The sequence below is a fragment of the Quercus lobata genome, chromosome 8 (assembly GCF_001633185.2).
Source record: "Quercus lobata isolate SW786 chromosome 8, ValleyOak3.0 Primary Assembly, whole genome shotgun sequence".
NCBI classification, from domain to species: Eukaryota; Viridiplantae; Streptophyta; class Magnoliopsida; order Fagales; family Fagaceae; genus Quercus; species Quercus lobata.
The window spans coordinates 63,375,893-63,400,689 of NC_044911.1; the positions used below are offsets into that span (position 1 = coordinate 63,375,893).

At 35.2% G+C, this 24,797-nt stretch overlaps 1 protein-coding gene across 1 annotated transcript; it reads left to right on the top strand.

Moving 5' to 3' along the window:
- Window positions 1-8,733: 8,733 nt before the first annotated feature.
- LOC115956114 (clathrin heavy chain 1) lies at window positions 8,734-21,989 on the top strand. Its single transcript, XM_031074589.1, has 30 exons — window positions 8,734-9,164; window positions 9,555-9,759; window positions 10,185-10,273; window positions 10,392-10,470; window positions 10,632-10,759; window positions 11,574-11,672; window positions 11,765-11,873; window positions 12,738-12,817; window positions 12,898-13,125; window positions 13,209-13,274; window positions 13,753-13,869; window positions 14,501-14,698; window positions 14,848-14,964; window positions 15,086-15,145; window positions 15,361-15,447; window positions 15,640-15,723; window positions 15,821-15,955; window positions 16,049-16,111; window positions 16,190-16,294; window positions 16,375-16,487; window positions 16,580-16,832; window positions 16,946-17,082; window positions 17,169-17,447; window positions 17,534-18,536; window positions 18,778-19,263; window positions 19,362-19,532; window positions 19,613-19,798; window positions 20,178-20,300; window positions 21,052-21,162; window positions 21,437-21,989. The coding sequence occupies exons 1-30, from the start codon at window positions 9,120-9,122 to the stop codon at window positions 21,596-21,598; spliced, it is 5,118 nt and encodes a 1,705-aa protein (XP_030930449.1). The 5' UTR covers window positions 8,734-9,119; the 3' UTR covers window positions 21,599-21,989.
- Window positions 21,990-24,797: the final 2,808 nt, after the last annotated feature.

Consider the following 24,797-nt stretch of genomic DNA (forward strand, 5'->3'; position numbering starts at 1 on the left):
CTTTTCCACATAAATGCGGCCAGAAAAGTAGCTGTAGTGCATTCAATGTGGTGGTAGCAGCTTTCCTTTAGATATTTTTGGGTTTCCCTCCTTTTTGTATGTTTATGATGCACATCTCTATCACTAGAGTTTCTTGAAAGGTTACCCTGATTGTAGGGATACATATTTGAGCTATATCTATTATATCCGATGAGGAATCCCTCCTCGGACCACCTTCCACTCCTTCCTTACTTATGAGACTCTGAACTAGAATCACCCATAACTATTTATTCCTCCTCGGACCATTCATCTTCTCGGCCAAGGCCCAAGGCCCAATATACAATTTGGGCCATTAACCCTACATGAACAATTCCATCAAATTATGAGCTAGCTTAACTAATTTAAGGGCATGACTTACAAGCCAAAAATCTGTAGGTTCTAAAAAAGTTCGCATTTCATCATTAGTAATGGAACTACAGATATATATATATATATATATATAAAACTACGAAAATCATAAACAAATTATATATTATGTTATGCATGGTAGTATAAATTTATAAACATAATTCAATATGTCAATGAAATTTTTTCATAATCCAAAAGATCTATAACAAAAAATATCCACTAAACTTAATAAATATGTGCTAATACAAACAAATTATTGAAGAATTGGATACCTTTTACCTATCTCTTATTAGTTATCATGCATGGTGGTGCTAAGTAATTACTTGAAAAAAAGAGAGGGTTTTTGCAGTGTTGTAGAAAATTGTAGGTTACACTTTTTCAAGAAACAAGAATCATCAAAGACCAAATTTGACTAAAGTTCTTAACAATTTTTCCTTCATTTATAGAAAATCCAATTATATGAAAAAGTATTCATGTTTAAAGATTTTTCAAACGCTCTTTGGGAATTGAAGTTTTAGTAAGAATAAAAAAGTGTATCACTTTCTAAATTGTAAACAACTTTTACTTTAAAGAATGTATTAATAATTCTTAACTTGATTATGCCTATCCATATAGCCTATAGGAGGGCGAAAATCAAATTGAAATTGATTTTTTAAAGACATTTCATATATTTTCTTGTTTGGGAGTTCAATAAAAACAAATTAAAATCATTTCACTCACTGAATTTTGCTGATAAATATTTTTTTCCCCTTCCTTCTTTTAGGTTAATAATCAAGAAGCAGCAGATATGGTTCGTCCTTTGTGCACCGGAATAGAAAAACCAAAACCATTTTTTGCTTGCAAAAAGCTCGTCGACTTACAGTAAAACGTGGCTCTACAGATGATATAAGTGTGATGATAGTTCAATTAGGCAATTTTCTTTCATAATTTTAACTATAAGAAGATAGAAGAACTCCGACGTATATGGGTGAATTATAGTTGTCATGCAAGTGTTTTTTTTTTGGAGAAACTTGCAGCTTTAAGAAAGCTAGAAAGCAAGACCATCATGTTTTTGGAATGTTATTAAACATTTCAAAGCTAGAAAGCCTCTCCTAGGATTGTCCCTAGTAGAAGAGTTATGAAACATATATATCGCATTTTGCATGTAACTCCATAGTTTACATAGGGTCCGTTTGGATTGAGCTTATTTTTGCTGAAGCTGAAAACACTGTAGCAAAATAATTTTTAAATGTGTGAATAGTACTGTAGGACTTATTTTTAATGAAAAAGTTGATGAAAAGTGGAATTTGTGGGACCCGTGAACAGTGCAAGAGTGCACTGTTCACAGAAGGCTAGTTAAATGTTGCGGCTGACCAAAAAAAAAAAAAAGAAGGTACAACATACTATATATCCATCCCATTTAGAAGTTAATAGCTTTTATCACTTTATTCTAGTGAAATGTATTTATAACTTACAGAAATCTCTCTCTCTCTCTCGTATTTACTGTTAACAACAACTATCAACTAACAATAGACTGATCATTTTACAACTAACAACTAACAATAAACTAACCATCCAACGTTCCACCACTTTAATCCCCCATATAAAGGTTACAAATTTGTGTTATTAAACCCGGCCTCTCTCATATTTACTGGAGATATGAACAATTCCATCAAATTATGAGCTAGCTTAACTAATTTAAGGGCATGACTTACAAGCCAAAAATCTATAGGTTCTAAAAAAGTTCGCATTTCATTATTAGTAACGGAACTACAGATAAAAATAAAAATAAAAACAAAAAAAACTACGAAAATCATAAACAAATTATATATTAAGTTATGTGATGATGCCGAAAAATCACTAGTGAGCCACACAGCTTTTGCACGCACGAAACAATACCTGCACAATAAAAAGAGAGGACCTAACAGAGAGCACATGTGTGGTGCCGGCCAAATACCTTTCGAAGGTCAAGTTAGAACTTCTTCACAACTCTAGAGTGCTAAAACTGGGTGAACTATGCGTACCTTTTTTCTGAGGGTTTTCGGATTTTTATAGTAGTGTAGAATCAAACTCCTTTGCTTGCATCACAAGTCTTTTCCTTATAGAGAAAATCTCCATTAATGCGCGTATATTTTAGAATCCTCTTCATGTTAGAATTCTATTCAAATTGGGACTCTATGGACTAGGGTTAATCTTGAGACGCAAGTCGTTTCTATTTAGGGTTTCTGGGAGACCACATAATGACCAGTTGAGTGCCACATGGCCTTTTGATTTGTCCACCCTGTGTCCGTTCACATAGTATCCGTTCACTAATAGCCCATTTGTCTCGCACTGTCAAGTCCATCGAAGTGGATCTGTCACCTCCAATTTTCTCCCTCTTCATTATGCATGGTAGTATAAATTTATAAACATAATTCAATATGTAAATGAAAAATTTTCATAACCCAAAAGATCTATAACAAAAAATATCCACTAAACTTAATAAATATGTGCTAATACAAACAAAATTATTGAAGAATTGGATACCTTTTACCTATCTCTTATTAGTTATCATGCATGGTGGTACTAAGTAATTACTTGAAAAAAAGAGAGGGTTTTTGCAGTGTTGTAAAAAATTGTAGGTTACACTTTTTCAAGAAACAAGAATCATCAAAGACCAAATTTGACTAAAGTTCTTAACAATTTTTCCTTCATTATAGAAAATCCAATTATATGCAAAAGTATTCATGTTTAAAGATTTTTCAAACGCTCTTTGGGAATTGAAGTTTTAGTAAGAATAAAAAAGTGTATCACTTTCTAAATTGTAAACAACTTTTACTTTAAAGAATGTATTAATAATTCTTAACTTGATTATGCCTATCCATATAGGAGGGCGAAAATCAAATTGAAATTGATTTTTTAAAGACATTTCATATATTTTCTTGTTTGGGAGTTCAATAAAAACAAATTAAACGGTGAAGGGAATGCTTATTCCATTCCGTTTCCACCTAAGCATTCCTCCCAAAAGTGGGAACAACAATCACTCCACCTCATTGATAGTATATTGACATAACTTGTGGATGTAGGGTAGGCCAAATTACAATAATTTTTTTTTCTTTTATGAATAAAAGCAAGATTATATTATTTTGTTTGTGTTGATGTGCATTTGTTAGCTAGCGTCAAAATACAATACACTGCCATTGAGGTTTTCATTGTCACAACAACTAATTTGAAAGTTCAAGGTTCATCTTGTTGTGGTTTGAGAAAAGTTTTTTTTATTTTATTTTTTTGGATACCTTTTTGCATTTGGTTTCGTATAAGGATTCTCTGCTTTAGATGTGGAAATAATAACCAACTTGTTCAATGAAAACTTGCTTGAAAATTTGAATTAATGTGGAGATTTATTAGAAACTACCTCAATTTCCTAATTTAACTTGGTTTGGATATTATTATAATGGAGTGAAAGTTTATTTATTGCTAGTAACATAAATTGGTATTACTTATCCACACAAAAAATGTATTGTAATTTGAATTAGTTTTTATTTGTGAAAAATGCGTGCGTGTATTGTTGTGAGAGTGTATTAATTTTGTTATCAGTTTTGGTTAATTGAAGCTTATTGTAATTGATATTGTTGATAATAATTTTATTTCATATGGATTTAGGCCTGGCATTGTGTCTTATGTGGAATTTTTGTTTGTAGTAGTGCCTTCGCTATCACATCTTGTTATAACCTAATATTAAAGAGTGGTAGTTACCGTGATGTGAAAGATATGTGATGAACCTTCATTACTAATCACAACTTACAAAAGTGACATGAAATGAAAGAAAAAAGTTTGATGTATTTTACTTTTTGATTAAGGGGTCACAAGAAAACAATGTTTTTATTTTATATTAATGTTTAAATTGATTGAAAAATTATAAAATATAACGAGATTTTGGGATGCCAGAGCCATGATGGGTAACCCCAAAAAAAAAAAAAAAACCTTAAAATTTATAAATTTTTTTTGGGGGTGAATAAAGCATTGGAATATTTTTTATTTATTTGTGAAAAGTTTGACAACAATACATTTTGAAATTTGAATCACACAACTACAGTCTACAAGGCACGCCACTCATCCAAATTTGACCACCTGTGTAGTCGTTAGCAAGAAGAGCCAAAGATTCTTATGAGTCATAAGCTTCACACTGTTGCCATAAAAAGATTCTTATGAAATGTTTCAAAAAGATTAGCCATCAATTTTTAATGATATATGATATTTACTACAAATAATTATATCATTTGCATTTTTAAGTAAATGGAGAATTTTACATATTAGTTGGATTTGGGATAACAACATGTGAGACGAGGTTGGATCATTGGTATTCTATCTCTTATTTAAGACAAGAAAAATTTGCATGTGTGAGAATGGACTAGGTCAGAGGTGGAGAAGGTTGGACTTTGGAGTCATCCTTAATAAGGTGGCTCCAATATTAACGAGATAATTATGAGAGAGAATTGGGAGGGGCAACTGTGAGTGTTGGGTGATGGATAGACGAGTCTTTTGCAATGGTAATACAATATGTATATAAAAAAGATAGATTATAAAAAGGATGTGTATACAAAATTTAAATTCTGTATAAATAACTTAAAGATACATTATATATGTATATACTCAAGACGAGACGGGGCAAATAAAATTCATTTCTAGCTTATTCTCTATTTGGTATGGAGAAAATCCGCATGATCAAAGTGTGACAAAGACATTTTCACCATCCACAAATTAAATACACTATATGCTTGGTTAAAGGGAAAAGAAGTGGAAGGGAAAGAGGGTGAGGGAAAACTGGAAAGGGAAACTCTTCCCTTGTTTGGATCGGTAGAAGTGAAAGGGAGGGAAAGGAAATTGAAGGATTTTCATTCCCTCCAAATTGGAAAAAAATGGACAAAGTGTGAAATAAAAAGTTTAAATTTTAATTTTTCAAGGAAATCATTTCGTCATAACCAAACAACATGAAGGATGTTATTTATTTATTTATTAAGAAATGTTATGTTTCACAGTAACGCTTTGTTTATTTTGATGGAAAATCTGGTGTAAAGATAATTTCCCATGTTTTTCAGTGTTTGATAGTTTTAGAAAAAATGAGTCGAAGAAAAACTATCTTTGGTCAACAGAATAAGTATGAGTTATTTTTAGAGATTGTTTTCTACTAAATTTCTTTGAAAAACAACTTTATCTTACAGCAAGTTAAATAAGAGAAGTTATAAAATTATTTTTCAACTTATTTAAGGTTACTACCAAACATAGGAAAATGCGATAGTTTTGTAGAAAACAATTTTTGAAATATGACTTATTTTTTAGAAAACATTATCACTGAAACAAACTGAGCGTAATCATAAGTGGTAAATTATTATTGGTTGTTACTGTGGATAAAATAAGTAATTTTAATGGTAAGTTCAATTTAGAATCAATAATAACTTACAATCTAAAATTTGTTACGAAAGTATAATAAAAATGTTTGTAAATGTAATAGTTTTCTTATTTGTTTATTTTTATAAAGGCGAAAACCACTACATTTTCACTCTCTACATTTTCACTCGATTTCTACTTTGGTCCCTATCTTTTATTTTCACCGCTTTTACTCCTTATCCTGAAAAAACACATCTCGTTTTTGCCCCTGTCGTTACATTAGAGATGGAAAATGCACACGTGGCAAATGGCAGAATTAAAAAAATATTAAAAAAAATTATTTTATTTTAAAATAAAATAAAATTTTAGTTATCATTTAATTTTTTAAATAATAATTGTTCTTCGTGTTCTTCCCCCAAGAACATGGTTGCCCAGAAAATAAGAAATTGAAGATGAACATAAAATTTGAATTCAAACCCAAATTGGCCAAAACACAAAACTCAAAACCATATTTCAAACCCCCACACCACCAAAGCATCAAACACAAAAATCAAACCCGTATTTTTGGCCCCCAAATACTAAATCCAACCTAGATTTTCAGCCCCCAAACACAAAACTCCAAACCCAGATTTCCATGAAATTTATTTGTCACAAGATTCGAAGGTGCTATAAAAGAACCGAAGGAATAAAAAAATATGTTACCAAGTTGGCGGGCTTCCTCTAGCGAGAGTTCCAAAACACACTTTGCACGAGGAGTGAATGGAATCTCAACAGCAACAAATCCACTACCCCTTCCAATAATTTTTTCCACTTCTACATGTGCATCTTTAAGATTGATTCCCATAGATTTAAGAACTTTAGCAACAATGCCAATGCCTTCACCAATAAGACCCAACAAGATCTATTCTGTGCCAACAAAATTATGACCAAGCCGTCTAGCTTCCTCTTGTGCAAGCATAATTACTTTAATCGCTTTTTCTATGAAGCGCTCAAACATGGCTTTAGCCAAACCCAGATTTTCGACCCCCAAACACAAAACTCAAAACCCAAATTTTCTTATTTTCAGAGAAACCAAATAGAAACCTCAAATCCAAACCTTAAAGCCAAAACCAAACCACTTGCATCCTCAGATTCGAAGCTATCAAATCCAAACGGAATCAACCTCAAACTAGCCAAAACGAAATCAACTTCAGATTCACTGCTCTCTTCTTTCTCATGTTTGCCTGGGGTGTGGATTTGAGAGGATAAGGGAGAGAGGAAAAGAGAGACAGAGAGGATGGGATTGTGTGGGTTTTAATGAAAAGGAGAGGATGAAAGACTAAGGCTATGTTTAGTTCAACGGAAAGTCAATTCTGAGCGTAAAATGATTTTAGGGGAAATTGTTTTCCCATAAGGAAAATGAAATCCGAGTGTTTGGTTCTGCAATTGAAAATGTTCAAAAAACGATTTTCGGTATTTGGTAACATTCTGAAAATGCTATTTTCCTACAAAATTTTCACATTTTCTCAGCTCCTAAACCCAGCCACCATCATCCACCACATAACCAATTAATTTGAAAAATCATAATCAAAACCCATTAATCTCAAAATCAATATCAAAACCATCTACCAAAACCCATAATCCACCACCATTGAAACCCACAAACCACCATAGCCAATAATCCACCCCCCCAATCGACCAACATCAACGCTTAAACTCACCCCCAACCCACCTCCACTAAAACCCATGAATACCCCAACCACCAATCCTCCAAAACCCAAGCAAAAATGTTATTTTACAATAAAAAAAAATAAAAAAATTAAAGGCAGCAACAATGTGGGTGGAAGAAGGATGGGTCTAATGAGTGAGAGAGAGGATGAAGGTGAAGTAGATGAGAAACTACCTTCACTGGCAGAGGGGCTTGTAGGCACGACGGTAAGGCCGTGGGTTGGGGACTGGGATGCGGTGAAATCATGGTGGGTTTAGCTAGGTTCATCGGAGATGGGTTTGAGGATGACGGAGAAGCTGAGGTGGCGCGATCAGATCGACGATGGGTTTGAGCGGTGCGATCAGATTGGTGGGGCCGTGGGTCAAGGATTGGACCTGGGCTTCACTGGCGATAGCTCTCTCCGTCCTTCGGCTTGGGCTTGGCATGAGTGATGAGAGTGAGTGAGGAGAGAAAATTTATGAGGATGGAAATGGTTTGAAGGTAAAATCAAAGTGTAAAATGATTTACACTTATGGGGTGGGTATTTTATAGTCAACGGAAATGATTTTCGGTTTGACCAAATTTTCCATGCGTAACCAAAGACACGGCAGGGTGTAAATTGTTTTCCCGAATTCACCTTCAACCGAAACAAACACACCCTAAAAGGAAAATGTTGTTCTTGTATTTAAATTTGGGTTGGTTTTTTTTTTTTTTTTTTTAAAATTTTTTTGAGAAACATATGGTTTGATATTTTTATTGTTCTTGTTTTAGATACACTTAAATCTTGACTCATGTGGTTTTTGGTTTTTAATTATGTTTTTAGTTTTTTTTTTATTTAGTTAAAATTGATAAATTAGTTTTTTAAATTTAGATGCTAATGTGGCATTTTTTAATGCCAAATAACATTTTTTTAATTTAATTTTAATGATTACATCTGCTTTTAGTGTGTCAACAGTGCACTCCGTTTGTCACGTGTGCATTTTCCGTCTCTGATGTAATGACAAGCACAAAAACGAGATGCATTTTTTAGGATTGTGAGAAAAAACAGTGAAAATAAAAGATAAGGACTAAAATGAGAATCGCGTGAAAATATAAGGACAAAAATATAATTTTCACCTTTCTTTTACTTTTATATTTTTTCACTCCCACCCTCCCATTTTGCCAAACACGAATCTTTACGGTTTGGACCGGACCTCAATTCCCTTCTCCAAACCACAGTTTGACACAATAAAATGTCCGAAGTCCGAGCTGTCGTGTTGGGCCGGACTCGACCCAGTGGCTATAAAAACCAAAAGAAAGTAAATTCCACTTCCACATTTGCGCACCCAGGCACAGGCACAGGCACAGCGCATCTCAACACACGTCTTATTCCAAATCGACGAGATTTTTCTATATAGTGTGTTCCCTTTCACTTTCCCCTTAGGCCCTGTTCGATTTCTGCTTCTCGTTATTCCGTTGCAAAATCACATTTATTTCTTTCCCTTTCTCTTCATTTCTTAATTCCCAAATCACAGCTCAAAACGCATCACACCCTCTCTCTCTCTCGCTGTAGATCGATCTCTCTCTGAGTCTCTGGATTTGGTCGCTGCTTCAGATCTTGCAACGATTCGAATCCTCTGTGAGTTTTCCATCTCTGACTCTCAATTGGCGATTCAATCGCAGCCACAGATCTGCGGAGCCTCCTTCGATCTCAGGCACCATGGCGGCCGCCAACGCTCCGATCACCATGAAAGAGGCCCTAACTGTCAGTCCTCTCTCATTCTCCACTTCGATTCGAAGCTTGCTTTCTCTTTCAACTTTATGCTTAAATTTTGAATCGTAACTTTTTTTTTAAGCTGAAAATGAATTGTATACGTTAATTGCGTTAATTTAGTAACTCCTGTTCATTCAATTTCGATTCTAGGTCAAATACTGTGCTTTACTTTCCTCGATTTGCTATTTTGAACAGTGCTTTTTAATGCTTAGTATGTTTCGAGGTTTATTTGGATTGGAAATGTATGGTTTATAGTTAGATCTGTAAAATTTAACATTATTTCTAAATTTTTTTGATAATTTATTGCAAAGGATATAATTTTACCATACTTAGAGGCTGAGTGATGAGCTTGTGTGATCTGAATTCTGATGTGAATTGCAGTTACCGAGCATTGGGATCAATCCACAATTCATCACGTTCACTCATGTTACTATGGAATCCGATAAGTATATATGTGTTCGGGAAACAGCGCCGCAGAATAGCGTTGTTATTATTGATATGAGTATGCCAATGCAGCCTTTGAGGCGGCCTATTACCGCAGACTCCGCACTCATGAATCCAAATTCCAGAATCCTTGCTTTGAAAGGTAGGACATTGTTATCAGTTTTGAATTCAGCATTGCAGATGCATATTTGGAATTGCTTTTATGATTGGTATAGTCTTTTTTTTCTGCTCATGTTGATGTTGTATGATCATAAGTGTGTGATCCATTTTGTTTATGTATGCAACTGGTTGAACCAGTGGTGTCATGCACTGTGTTACTTGCTTGTATAACTGTCGATACTGCCTGAGTATCGTCGCTCTCTGGGTCAAGAAAGAATATTATTGTCGAGATGCTAATTGTGATACTCTGTAATGTAGCTTAGATTTATGTTCTTCTGGTTTTAAAAAAAATGAAGGGTGTCCTTTTTTGAAGTATATATCTATATGTTTTGGGTTTGTGCACGCTTCTGTTGTTCTTTGTTCTTACATTGTTTTCTCATTAACTGTGTCTGTGACATTCTTCTGCAGCCCAAATACAAGGAACTAATCAAGATCACTTGCAAATATTTAACATTGAGATGAAAGCAAAAATGAAATCTTATCAGATGCCTGAGCAGGTGAGGACTTTACTTTTTAGCATCCTCCTTACAGTTTGTGAAATATTTTGATGGTCCACTTTGTTCCATTGAGATCAAAATCATTTAGCTAAACCAAGTCTCCTTGCTTCCTTAATAGATTGTCTTTTGGAAGTGGATTACGCCAAAGATGCTGGGCCTGGTGACACAGACCTCAGTATATCACTGGTCAATTGAAGGTAAATTGGTTTTATTTAACCTATTTCATTATCATGCTGCCATAGTTTTTCAGCTTATAAGGATATTTTTTTCATGGATATGTTCATATTTATGGTATTGGCTTTCTTGTTAAGTTGACATTGTTTTCTATTAATGGTCTTCACTGCATTTCCTTATATAGGTGATTCTGAACCTGTAAAGATGTTTGATAGAACAGCTAATTTGGCAAACAATCAGATTATAAACTATCGATGTGACCCTTCTGAAAAGTGGTTGGTTTTGATTGGAATTGCTCCTGGTGCACCTGAGGTGTGTTACTATTTCTGTTAATGCCTGTACAAAGTTGGTTACATTATTTCTTGAATGAGCTCTATCTCAGCTGACATTTTCCCTCATTTTTTAGAATGAGGTGGAGGGTTAGATCATGGTTTCAAAATCCACTGTGCATGTAACTTATGGGTAAAAAACAAGTTGGTTACATTGTTACTTAACCAAAAAAAAAGAAGAAGAAAAGAAATCGATTGCATCTCATGTATAGAGGGTGTGTTTCTTTCTCACAAGGGATATATAGAAATGCTACCCAAGTGAAAACCTGTTTTCCCAAAAAAAAGAGAGGATGTAAATGGTAGTATACATGTAATCAATGTTTACCTATCAAAGAAAAGTATACGTGTAATCAATGTTATTGTGTTGGCCAGGCAGGGTCTGGCCTAAGTTGCAAAACACATGCTGCTTCAAGCGAACTGGGCTTGAGAAGTTTTCCTACATCTAATTGGATGATTCGCAGTCCTTGGGCTTGGTTAATTTACCATGTCTATATATAACTTTTGGAAACACGGAGTTGTCCTGTCCCCTGCAGTACAATCTGTTAGATCTGGCCATTAAATAATTTATGAGTTTCAGTATCTTAAAGCCTTAAACTATTGGATTGGATGCTTTAACATATAACATAATCTTGTTCTTGTTCTACTCATAAAAAATAATTTGAGTTTCAGATTACTTTTTGTATTTTTTAATGTTGTAATTTGTCAGATGCTACTCTGTGTGTATTTATGTGATGAATTGTTTTGGACAACTTTGGTGGTATTCTGTTTTTGATTTCCTCATCTGATTTTGTTTACAGAGGCCACAATTGGTTAAAGGGAATATGCAACTTTTCTCCATTGATCAGCAGCGCAGTCAAGCTCTTGAAGCACATGCTGCATCATTTGCCCAATTTAAGGTGCCATGGTTTCCCTTTCCTAGTCCCTTTCCAACATTGCATACTCTCACACACGTGCTTACAGAATTCCATGAACTTGTATGTTTTTACAGGTTCCAGGAAATGATTATCCTTCTGTTCTTATTTCCTTTGCGACAAAGACCCTCAATGCTGGACAGATTACATCAAAGTTACATATTATTGAGCTTGGTGCCCAGCCAGGTGAACTTACTAGATCTAATTACCTTTTTTACGTCCCTGAAATCAAGAAGAGATTGTTAAGGATGAAAGTGCCAAATTACTTTTGATGTTAATCAGTAATTGGTTGCAACTGCTGGCATGGTAAATGGAAATAGGTAGCTTGGCCCCTAAATTTATTTAAAATCATGAGAATCTGATGGATTGGCTAATGTTGCCTGGATTGGAATTTTGATAATAACATGCATAAACAATTGTGGTGTTGTGTTGTAAGTTATTGAAATTTCTACAGAGAAAAGGCGAGATTCTAAAAAAAAAAAATGGAAAATATAATTGTATACCAGTATTCGCATGGTTCTATCTTTGGACGCTTGACTTGTGATTTTGAAGATGTTATATTTTTACTAATGGTTCGTTTGGATTGAGGGGAAGATAGGGAGAGTAGAGTAGAGCAGAGTTAACCCAAAATTAGCCTTATTTCAACTAACTCTACTCTCCTCCACTCCCCCTCCCTCCCCCCTCAATTCAAATAGGTCCTAAGTAATTTAAAATTTTGCTATGTTTGGGCTTGTCAAGATGTGTCCTGGAGTTTATGAATATAGGAAGTAGGAAGTTGAGAATTTTGAATGTGGTTTGGTATCAAGTGGGAACCCTCAAGGCAGGCTGAATTAGTTTAAAGAATTTGACAATTTGTTTTTGGTGGTTATAACTTATAACTTATAGCATACCATTCCTGCTTCTGTGATTTTCTGGAGTCAATAAATATCTAGTTTAAAGAATTTGACAATTTGTTTTTGGTGGTTATAACTTATAACTTATAGCATACCATTCCTGCTTCTGTGATTTTCTGGAGTCAATAAATATCTAACTTTGCATTTTTGTTGGTAGGGAAGCCGTCTTTTACAAAGAAACAAGCAGATCTTTTCTTCCCACCAGATTTTGCCGATGACTTTCCAGTTGCAATGCAGGTATCAAAGTCGCTCCTCCGTTTATTCATTGTAGTAAATAGCAGCATCATTGTTTTATTCATGAATTTATTAATTGACAGATATCCCAGAAATACAATTTGATCTATGTGATCACCAAGCTTGGACTATTATTTGTTTATGACATGGAGACCGCTACTGCAGTATATAGAAATAGAATTAGTCCAGATCCAATATTTTTGACAGCGGAAGCTTCATCGTTGGGAGGTTTTTATGCTGTCAATAGGCGTGGACAGGTGCTACTGGCTACTGTCAACGAACAAACGATTGTGCCATTTGTCAGTGGCCAGGTATGTTCAGTCTTGCATTTTCTTCGAGGTTTTATAGGAAAATGACTATTTGCTTTACAATTATTACCTGGATATTTTTACAGTTGAACAATTTGGAGCTAGCTGTCAATCTTGCCAAAAGAGGGAATCTTCCTGGTGCTGAGCAGCTGGTAAGTGATTCTTTTTCTATCTAAATATAGTAATGATTTTGTTAAATAGGATGGTTCTGTCAGATAAAAGTAAGTATCAAAGTCAAAACTTGGTAATGTATTTAATGTAGTGATGCAGATATGCTATAGTTTTTTTATTATGCTAATGTTTTGATAGTTTGGTTTTTGTAATTATTAAAGCACTCTATACATCTTGTTGTCCTCAATATTGTATATCCCTCTTAAGTATCCACCATGGATGTGGACATGGGATGTGTTCAACTTATCTTTATGCTTATTTTTTCTTGTTATTCTGTTGTGGTTAGGCGTGTTCTCTCATAGTGATGAAAACAATGATGTTTCATGCTGCACTTGATGACTTGCCATGTATTTTGTTCTGATGAAATGAAATGTTCTTGATGTTCAACTGGTCCTTATTTTCTATTTCTGTGTTCTCTATAATGCTGAAAATCTGGGAATGTGCTTTCTTGGATCTCAGGTTGTCCAACGTTTCCAAGAATTGTTTGCCCAAACAAAATACAAAGAAGCTGCGGAGCTTGCTGCTGAGTCTCCACAAGGAATCCTCCGTACACCTGACACAGTTGCAAAATTTCAGGTTTAAAATTTTGCTTTTCCAATCTTCATGTTTAATCTGTTGCTAATATGTTCATAGTTTCAACACTGTTCATCCTAGTGTATGTTGTGCATATGTCATTTTGTCTTCATTTGATTTCTTGCCAATTAAGATCTCACTTTTTAACACTTTATTGTATTGAAATGTTATAATAATGGTTAAACGATAAACTTAACCCTTTATTATCAGTTTAAGCTTTGTGAAAGGGTTATTTATCATGGTATCAAAGTAGGTGGTCTTGAGTTCAAGCCTTGCCTGCACTCCTCCTGTATAAAAATTATAAATTTCACTTGTTGGCCTCCACTCATTGTGGGGGATTTTGGGTTCGTATGTGCATGAAAAAAAAAAAGGGAGGGGGGGGGGTGATAATGGTTCAAACATTTTTGGACTCATGTTTGTTTGGAGAGGAAACAAACATTTTTCACATATTCCTTGATATATATATATATATATGTTAAGGAATGGGTATGGTAAAGGACCTTTAATCGACCAATTAGCGTAAAATGTACTTGATGAGTTGAGATCGTATGAAGTCCTGGTTGTTTCCTTGCCTGAATGGAACATTCCCTGAAATAGACTTGTCGTATTAAGTTAACACTTTGCTCTGTTGCAGAGTGTTCCTGTTCAAGCTGGGCAAACGCCACCGCTGTTGCAATATTTTGGGACACTATTGACGAGAGGAAAGCTTAATGCATTTGAGTCATTGGAATTATCACGCCTAGTTGTGAACCAAAACAAAAAGAATCTTTTGGAAAATTGGTTGGCAGAGGATAAGCTGGAATGCAGCGAGGAACTAGGGGATCTTGTGAAGGTTTGATGTGCAACTTGGGATTTAATAATATCAAATACTTTTCTCCTGAATAAAATTTATTGGGTGTCTTGTATACTTAATCCCAAAGCTGCTGGATCTGTAATTATTTTTCCTGTTGTGTTCTTATTGGTAATCACGTTTTATTGTAGACCGTGGATAATGATCTAGCATTGAAAATATATATTAAAGCCAGAGCAACTCCGAAAGTCGTTGCTGCTTTTGCTGAGCGGAGGGAGTTTGACAAAATTCTGATCTATTCAAAGCAGGTGAAGGGATGCTTATTATTACTATTGTTATTATTGTGATTATTGTTACTACCATATTTTTCTGATATTTTGTCAAGTTATTCTGCAACCTGAGCATATCATTATTTCTTTGTTGATTTAGGTTGGGTACACTCCAGACTATCTGTTTCTTCTGCAAACCATTCTTCGTTCAGATCCTCAGGTATTGCATAGTATTTCTTGCATGCATGTATGTTTTGTAACTTTTAGTACTTGAAGGTCAAACCTTTTCATATGTTGCCAATGTCCTTTTTCTTGATAACTGTCTGTTTTGGTGTACCATTGTTTTGAAACCATACTTTAATCAATGTAGCTGTAGTCTAGGATAGACTTCTTCTTTTTGAAACTATAGAGCTAATATTTATTTTTGGAATGTAGGGAGCTGTCAATTTTGCATTAATGATGTCTCAAATGGAGGGAGGTTGTCCAGTTGATTACAATACCATAACAGATCTCTTTCTTCAGGTTTGTTGATTCTAGCAGTGCTTAAGTTGTTATATTGATTTAATAATGACAATGATTTGTGCTTTTCGGTTGTTATAGTTTCTTGTCAACATGCTTCATAAAGCATAAATAAATTCTCATTGTTGCAAATTTTGCAGAAGGTTTAAGTGATTATAGTTAATAGTTTTTTGCTTTCTATTCTGTCTTTTTCAGAGGAACTTGATTCGTGAGGCGACGGCCTTCCTATTAGATGTTTTGAAGCCAAATCTTCCTGAACATGGTTTCCTTCAAACAAAGGTTTTTCCTTAACTCTCACTTTCTTTGTTCAGGTGATATGATTTCGGTTTGTATAGTTGTACCCATTTTGAGCTCTGTAACACTTTCTTATATATAGGTCCTGGAAATCAATCTGGTAACTTTTCCAAATGTAGCTGATGCTATATTAGCCAATGGAATGTTCAGCCACTATGACCGTCCTCGAATTGGCCAACTTTGTGAAAAAGCTGGTCTTTATATTCGTGCTCTGCAAGTAATGTCTTCTTGCAGTTCTTTTGTATTCATTAATTTTTTTCTTACGTTTAGTTAAATGTTCTTGTGTTAAAACATTTCACTTCTGATGCAGCATTACACAGAGTTGCCAGATATTAAACGCGTCATTGTGAATACACATGCAATTGAGCCACAGGTTTATGTACTCCAATGCTTATATCTTTCAGTACATGATGGTTGTTAAATTTCATACTGATTTTGTGGTTCATCACAGTCACTTGTAGAGTTTTTTGGGACTCTGTCACGAGAATGGGCTTTGGAGTGTATGAAGGACCTTTTATTGGTCAACCTAAGAGGCAATCTTCAGATAATTGTGCAGGTAAATGTCATTGTCTTGTGTTATGTTATGGAGTATCTTAATTAGTATTTAACTGAGCTTACTTACATGCATCTATGCAGGCTGCCAAGGAATATTGTGAACAGTTGGGTATTGATTCATGCATAAAGCTTTTTGAGCAATTTAAGTCATATGAAGGACTGTACTTTTTCCTTGGGTCATTTTTGAGCTCCAGGTAATCTGTTCAATAAAGAAAAACTTAAACTTTGGCGAGTTATTGGTATGTCCATTTTGTTTTTTACTTACTCATTTTCGCATATGGGACAGTGAGGACCCTGACATTCACTTTAAGTACATTGAGGCAGCTGCTAAAACTGGACAAATCAAAGAGGTTGAGCGTGTGACCAGAGAGTCAAATTTCTATGACCCGGAGAAAACGAAGAACTTTCTAATGGAAGCTAAGCTTCCAGATGCACGCCCACTAATTAATGTTTGTGATCGTTTTGGGTTTGTTCCAGATCTCACACACTATCTGTACTCAAATAACATGCTTCGTTACATTGAAGGTTATGTTCAAAAGGTATGAGGTTTTAAATGTTACTTGTGGCACCCTGAGCTTTTGCAAATGCCTTACCTGTTATGTGAATTTTACTTGTTTCTTGTACTTGATACTTTATGTCTCTCTTTTAATAGGTGAACCCAGGGAATGCTCCTTTAGTTGTTGGGCAGCTGCTAGATGATGAGTGTCCTGAAGATTTTATCAAAGGCTTGATTCTTTCTGTCCGTTCTTTGCTTCCAGTGGAGCCCCTTGTGGAGGAATGTGAGAAGAGGTGGTGTTCCAACTCTATTTCATCGCTTCATGATTCTTTTTCACAATTCTTGATATTTTTTCTCATGTTTTCTCTGTGGTAATTAGGAATCGACTTCGTTTACTCACTCAGTTCTTGGAGCATCTTGTGAGTGAGGGAAGCCAAGATGTACATGTTCATAATGCTTTGGGTAAAATCATCATTGATAGCAACAACAATCCAGAGCACTTCCTCACCACGAACCCCTATTATGATTCCCGTGTTGTGGGTAAATATTGTGAGAAACGCGATCCTACCCTGGCAGTTGTGGCTTACCGGCGAGGACAATGTGACGATGAGCTCATCAATGTCACAAATAAAAATTCTTTGTTCAAACTGCAAGCAAGGTTTGTGATTTGTTCAGTATTTTTGTTTGATTATCTACATTGTATTGTGGTGCTTGGCAGTTTATTAACTCATAATTTGATTTCAGATATGTGGTAGAAAGGATGGATGGCGATCTTTGGGAGAAAGTTCTTAACCCTGAAAATGTCTTTAGAAGACAGCTCATTGATCAAGTTGTGTCTACTGCTTTGCCTGAAAGCAAGAGCCCAGAACAAGTTTCTGCTGCTGTTAAGGCTTTCATGACTGCTGATCTACCTCACGAATTAATTGAGCTCCTTGAAAAGATTGTGCTGCAGAACTCCGCATTCAGTGGGAACTTTAATCTGCAGAACCTGCTCATTCTGACAGCCATTAAAGCAGATCCATCTAGAGTTATGGATTACATTAATAGACTAGACAACTTTGATGGACCTGCAGTTGGGGAAGTGGCCGTGGAAGCCCAACTTTATGAGGAAGCATTTGCAATTTTCAAGAAGTTTAACTTGAATGTTCAGGCTGTCAATGTCTTATTGGATAATATCCGAAGCATTGAACGGGCTGTGGAGTTTGCATTCCGTGTTGAAGAAGATGCAGTTTGGAGCCAAGTGGGCAAGGCTCAACTCAGGGAGGGCCTGGTGAGCGATGCCATTGAGTCATTTATTCGTGCAGATGATGCAACTCAATTTTTGGATGTTATTCGTGCTTCTGAGGATGCTGATGTTTACCATGACTTGGTGAGGTACCTTCTGATGGTTAGGCAGAAGGTGAAAGAGCCCAAGGTTGACAGTGAGCTCATCTATGCATATGCCAAAATAGATAGGTTGAGTGACATTGAAGAGTTTATTCTCATGCCAAATGTGGCTAATCTCCAAAATGTTGGTGATCGCTTATATGATGAAGCCTTATATGAGGCTGCAAAGATAATATTTGCCTTTATATCTAATTGGGCCAAGTTGGCTATCACACTTGTGAAACTAAGACAGTTCCAAGGTGCTGTGGATGCAGCAAGGAAAGCTAACAGTTCAAAAACATGGAAGGAAGTCTGCTTTGCTTGTGTTGATGCGGAGGAGTTCCGCTTAGCTCAGATATGTGGGCTCAACATTATTATACAGGTGAAATGTTGCATTCCTTATACTTTCTTTGAATTTTGAAATCTGTTTTCATTCAGCATCTGTTGCATGGAATTTTTGGAAGCTTGAAAGATGGGCCCCTGCAGAGAATGAAGATGAGAACATTGCTTGGCAGTGTTTCATGCTTGGCATTTTTTGTCATATAACCAGCATGTTCTATATTGATAATTTATACATTTGTTTAACCTTTACTTGATGTTGGTCTGTGTTATGAATCTTATAGGTGGATGACTTGGAAGAGGTCAGTGAATATTACCAGAATAGAGGATGCTTCAATGAGCTAATCTCTCTTATGGAGAGCGGTTTAGGTTTGGAACGTGCACATATGGGCATCTTTACTGAGTTGGGAGTTCTGTATGCTAGATACCGTCCTGAGAAGCTTATGGAGCACATCAAGCTGTTCTCAACCCGTCTCAATATTCCAAAGCTTATACGAGCTTGTGATGAACAACAGCATTGGAAGGAACTCACCTATCTGTATATCCAATATGATGAATTTGACAATGCTGCAACTACTATAATGAACCATTCCCCTGAGGCATGGGATCACATGCAGTTTAAAGACGTTGCAGTTAAAGTTGCTAATGTGGAGCTGTATTACAAGGCTGTGCACTTCTATTTGCAAGAACATCCAGATCTTATTAATGACCTTCTCAATGTGCTTGCACTTCGTGTGGACCATACACGTGTTGTTGACATTATGCGGAAGGTATTACTTCTGCGGCTTAATGATCTTATTGGAATCTATTATTATGACTTTCTTTCATGGCTCTAACTCTGGAGATTTTTCTTATCATGTAACATCAGGCTGGTCACCTGCATCTTGTGAAGCCATATATGGTTGCAGTTCAGAGTAACAATGTGGCTGCTGTGAATGAGGCGTTGAATGGAATATATGTTGAGGAGGAAGACTATGATAGATTGCGTGAATCAATTGATCTGCATGATAACTTTGATCAAATTGGTCTTGCACAGAAGGTTAGATGCAATTATTTTACTTTGTGGTTCTCTGTGAACAAGTCCAATTGCACAGGCCTCATTGATTTGTGTTTGAGCAGATTGAGAAACACGAGCTTCTTGAAATGAGACGTGTTGCTGCTTATATTTACAAGAAAGCTGGAAGGTGGAAGCAGTCCATTGCATTGTCAAAGAAAGACAACCTTTACAAAGATGCCATGGAGACAGCCTCACAATCTGGTGACCGTGAACTTGCAGAGGAATTGCTAGTTTACTTCATTGAAAAGGTACCTAGTTAAGCTTAGAACATGTTCACTGTTCTACTCACTGAGATTTAAATAGGTTTTACCTGGGTATGTACTTCCATAGACGTTGCCTATTGCATGGAATTATTAGGTATTTACAATTTTGTAAACCAAAGGTTTCTCACTCAATAGTAATGTTAGTTTGCAATGGTAGTTGTGTCAGTAGAGGGATGTTTCCATGTGAAGGTTGTCAATCAATCAACTTCTCAGATTTGGAAAAAACAATTCCCGTCTCCCTATCTTTTGCTTTCGTTTTTCAAGCATGGTGGCAATTTTTATTTTTATTTTTTGAAGTTGGGTTCGTATAATTTATGTTTATCTATTATTTTAATTTAATTTTGGTTTTAATTTGATCTTGCAGGGAAAGAAGGAATGCTTCGCATCATGCCTCTTTGTTTGTTATGATTTGATTCGGGCAGACATTGCTCTTGAACTTGCCTGGATGAACAATATGATCGACTTTGCTTTCCCATATCTGTTACAGGTGATTTACTATATCATTTGTACTTTGAAATTTATCTTTTTTTTGGCAAAAATAAGCTTGCGTTTTAGGTGCTAAGTCTGTCTCGTTAAATGTGAGGCATTGAACTCATGCTTGGCACAGAGTGTTCATGGATCATGGGTTTGGTTTTGATAGACTATGTTTATTAGCATAGACCCTAAGTCTGTCTTGTCAAATGTGAGGTATCGAGCTCATGCTTGGTGCTGAGCGTTCATGAATCTTGGATTTAGTTTTGATAGATTATGTTTCTTAACGTAGATCCTGCTTCTGTTGATCGACCTTTTTTGATCATTCAATGGTGCCACCTCTGCTGGCAAGAGTTTTATTGTTGTATCGTGGACATTGATATACCCCATTTGGGAAGAAGGGGGCGGGGGGGAGATGGGGCGAGCACTGCAATCTATAGACTATTGCTCAAGAGGTTTAAAAAAAAAAAAATTATAAATCATTGTGCTTTTACTATCCATGGTTCTGCAGTTGATAAAATCATAGAAACATGGACACCCTTTTGGAATCTCATTTACAAATTCTCTTACTGTCTTTCCTTTGGCGGAGGGGAGATGGGGCGAGCACTGCAATCTATAGACTATTGCTCAAGAGGTTTAAAAAAAAAAATTATAAATCATTGTACTTTTACTATCAATGGTTCTGCAGTTGGAAATCATAGAAACATGGATACCCTTTTGGAATCTCATTTACAAATTCTCTCACTGTCTTTCCTTTCCTTTTGTAGTTCATCCGGGAATACACAGGCAAAGTTGATGAACTTGTGAAGGACAAAATTGAGGCTCTGAATGAGGTTAAGATTAAAGAGAAGGAAGAGAAGGATGTGATTCAACAACAGGTAATCATTTCAGGCCTGTTATTTTGTTGGCTTAAAGTTTGCTCATTGTTCTGGGCTCTGTGGAGAGAGTATTTTTATTATTTTTTCTTGTGCTATAGATTTGTTAAAATTTCTGGGTTTTGATATTACTAAGCCATATTTTAAATATCAAGCCAAATATTTTCTCATTTAGGTCTTTTATCTGCCATACCTGTATCCCCTTCTCTTTTTTCATTCTCTTCTTTGTGGTTCAATTATAATGTTGGCTCTAATTGATGTGTGTCTTCTGTTGCAGAACATGTATGCGCAGTTGCTGCCTCTTGCTTTGCCTGCACCTCCAATGCCCGGTATGGGAGGTGCACCAGGAATGGGAGGGTTTGTTCCACCGCCTATGGGTGGAATGGGGATGCCTCCTATGCCACCTTTTGGTATGCCTCCAATGGGGAGCAGCTACTGATATGCAGGCAGGCAAATTGTTCAAGCTGAAGTTAAGGATGCAAGTTGAGTGTAGGGGCAAGGACGACCTAGCAGTTATGGCATTTTTGTCTTGTGTTATTGAGTGGGGTTTTGGTGCCTCATTTTTTCCCCTTGTTCTGATGGGGGTGAAGTTGTAGTTGAAATAATGTCAAATTATTTTGTGTCATAAGGGTGTGGATATATGTATTGTAATATTCTTTTGGTAGCGAGGCATTTTTTTGGCTGCCAGTAGAGGGCAAGCTGTGGATTTTCTGTATTTTACTTATTGTGGTCTAGGAATTGACCCCTTATAGTACAGTACAGAACACTTGATACTGATCATCATCTACCAGTTTGATATGTTATGGCCGTGCTTTGATTGATTCTGTTTTTCTGTCGTAGTGGTGATACCTTATTCATTTGGATTTTTTATTTAGTTGCAATCAAGGTGATATCTGAACGTTTTTTTTTTTTTTTTTTTTTTTTTTGAGGAACATTCAGATATCTGAATGTTGAAATGTGCTGGGATTTTGTACTTTAGTAGCAGTGCTTTGATTGGTTCTCTTTTTCAGTCCTAGTGGTGATACCTTATTATATTGTATTTTAGTTGCAATCAAGGTGATAACTGAATGTTGAAATGTGCTGGGATTGTGTACTTTATTAGCAGTGCTTTGATTGATTCTCTATTTCTGTCTTAGTGGTGATACCTTATTCATTTGGATTTTGTATTTAGTTGCAATCAAGGTGATATCTGAATGTTGAAATGTGCTGGGATTGTGTATGTTAGTCGCTGTTACAATACGCATCATTGTGAATATTAGTCAATATTTGATTTTTTTTTTTTGTTTTGTTTTGTTTTTTTTTTGTTCTTTGTTGTTGCTGCATTGTATCCATTGTCATATGTATTATCTTAGTTTTTGGTCAAATTCTGGGTTCGGTCTCTCTCGTGGGATGCTTTGTGCAATTTTACTTATATTATTTTGACACTATTGGGTATGCTTTTACGTATCCACTTGCTCAGATGTTTTGTTTTCAAAGTTATCTGTTGTAACAATGATGCTTTGATTGCTCAAAGGTTTGTTTCTTAAATCTTTATATAGCACATTTTGTATCCATGCTTTGTGATGGTTTCGTTGAAGTTTGTTCGTATGTCAAAAACTTGTGTCTTTCATTTCCTTCTGTGATAATTATAATTAAATTTTTTAAATGATTTTAGATTGAAAACTTAAAGCCATTTGCATAAACAAAAGGAGGGGGGAGCTTGGCAGGGAAGTTATTATTGCTCCATATGCCCCTTGCAGTGTGTTAGAATCCATATGATTCTGGAATTAATGTTGATTGATAATTTGATGAGTGTGGATTTATCTAAGTCATGAACTCGGTAGTGGCAACTCAAACATTTTTGTTAGGTACTTATCTTGCAAACCAAATGCATATACCACCCAACGCCCAAGAAAAGAAGAAAAATTCCACAGGCAGCTTTTCGCCTTTTCCCTTCTTCCTCTTACCATATACTGACAAGTATATAACTACCAACAAAAAAGAAAAAAAAAAAATACAGGCAAGTATATGGTCACATGCCCATACAGATTAATAATATTTAACTTTGGTGTGTGAGCAACCTAATAGTCTTATGAGGTCCTGTATCTAACATTTCTTTTCTGAGCTGTCACTGATGGCCTAAGTTGAGATCTTTTACATTACATAAAGCTCCTGCATGCATTTGTATTAGATGTAGACAACTTCATATTACCTGTTCTCTTATGTTATGGTGTAAAATTTTCTTATGTTTGTGGCAGCATTTGGCTATCCCAGTGCAAAATCCTCTATAACACAATAATTAGCTGGATAGCCTGAATGTATAGATTTGTAGCTCTTGTGCACACCTTGCTATGGTCAACACTTCATGAACTCAGTCTCATATTGAAAAGCTTTGGAGAATTCCTCACTGAATTGAGTGTATCCTCCTTGTGATACTTCAGGCTTCAGGTTTGTAATTTCCTATTTCTTTAATCTAAGGACTGTGGGGTTGAAGGACTTCGTGTATGTGTGTGTACGCCTTTTTTCTTTTCTCCTGCTAGTCCAAATTTTTCCTTTCATTTGTCTATATGATGTAACATTGTTATTTGTTCTTGAATATAAGCCATCATTTATTGTTGTTAATTTTTTAATTAAACAAGTTATCATTTATATTTTCTTTGCAACAAGATAATACCTATTGTTGCAAGGTTGGTAGGATTATCCACATTTTACTCTCTTTTTTCTTTCCTTTAAAAAGAAAAAAAAAAGGAAGAAATTTAGGTTTATGTTGGTAGCATATTTTCTCTATTCTGACATTAATATTAAGAATTTATTTATAATAATCCTTGCTTTTGTTAAAATTCCGATGCAAAAACTTGTGGGTTTTGACAAATTATTGTCCAAATAGGTTCTCCCATTGCAAAGGCCTTCTAAACTTCAATAATTATATCCGGCTCAATTTCATCTGGAGAAGGTGGGCATATTTGTATGGGCAAGATTATGATGATACAGATCCTGATTCTGATAGTGATATAAATGATTATAACTATAATAATAGCACAAATAATTGGAGTACATTAACAGGAGATAAAATCAACCAACAGATTGATAGACACAATAATAGTTTGTTAGATAGGATTACTAAAAAATTAGAATCTTTAGAAATTGTAGAAAAATCCATAACAAACACTAAAGTAGAAAGGAAAAATGGTAGTTTTTTGGGCTTATTAGAAAAAATGAACGCTTTAAATTCAAAGTTAGAAAAAGAAAGAGAATTTGAATCTCATTATAGATCATCTTTAGCAAAAATCATAATAGATAATTGGTGTAATAGACAAAAGAATAACTTAGTAAGTACTAACATATCTATAAACATGACATATATAAAAAATAGTAAAAAAGATAGCCTAATAGAGACAATTGATGAAAGAAATGACATAAAAACATTAAAAACAACCTTGACAAATAGTAAAGAAGATAATCACATAGTGTAAAAGAAGTTTGGAAGAATAGAAGTAGGAAAAGAAAGTAGTCCTATAAAAATAATGCAAGAAGAAGATGATGTAGAAAGACAAAAGAGTAATAATAAGAAAGTTGACCTAATAATGGAAAGAACAACACGTATAGAAGACAAAGGAAAGAATCCTAGTACTATAGAAACAATACAAAAGAAGAATCTA

Excerpts from the sequence above, each read along its gene's own strand:
- LOC115956114 (XM_031074589.1), top strand. The coding sequence starts at position 9,120 with ATGGCGGCCGCCAACGCTCCGATCACCATGAAAGAGGCCCTAACT. Across the intron at positions 10,274-10,391 it reads CTTATCAGATGCCTGAGCAG|ATTGTCTTTTGGAAGTGGAT; the intron begins GTGAGGACTTTA and ends CTTCCTTAATAG. Across the intron at positions 13,126-13,208 it reads TGCCATTTGTCAGTGGCCAG|TTGAACAATTTGGAGCTAGC; the intron begins GTATGTTCAGTC and ends ATATTTTTACAG.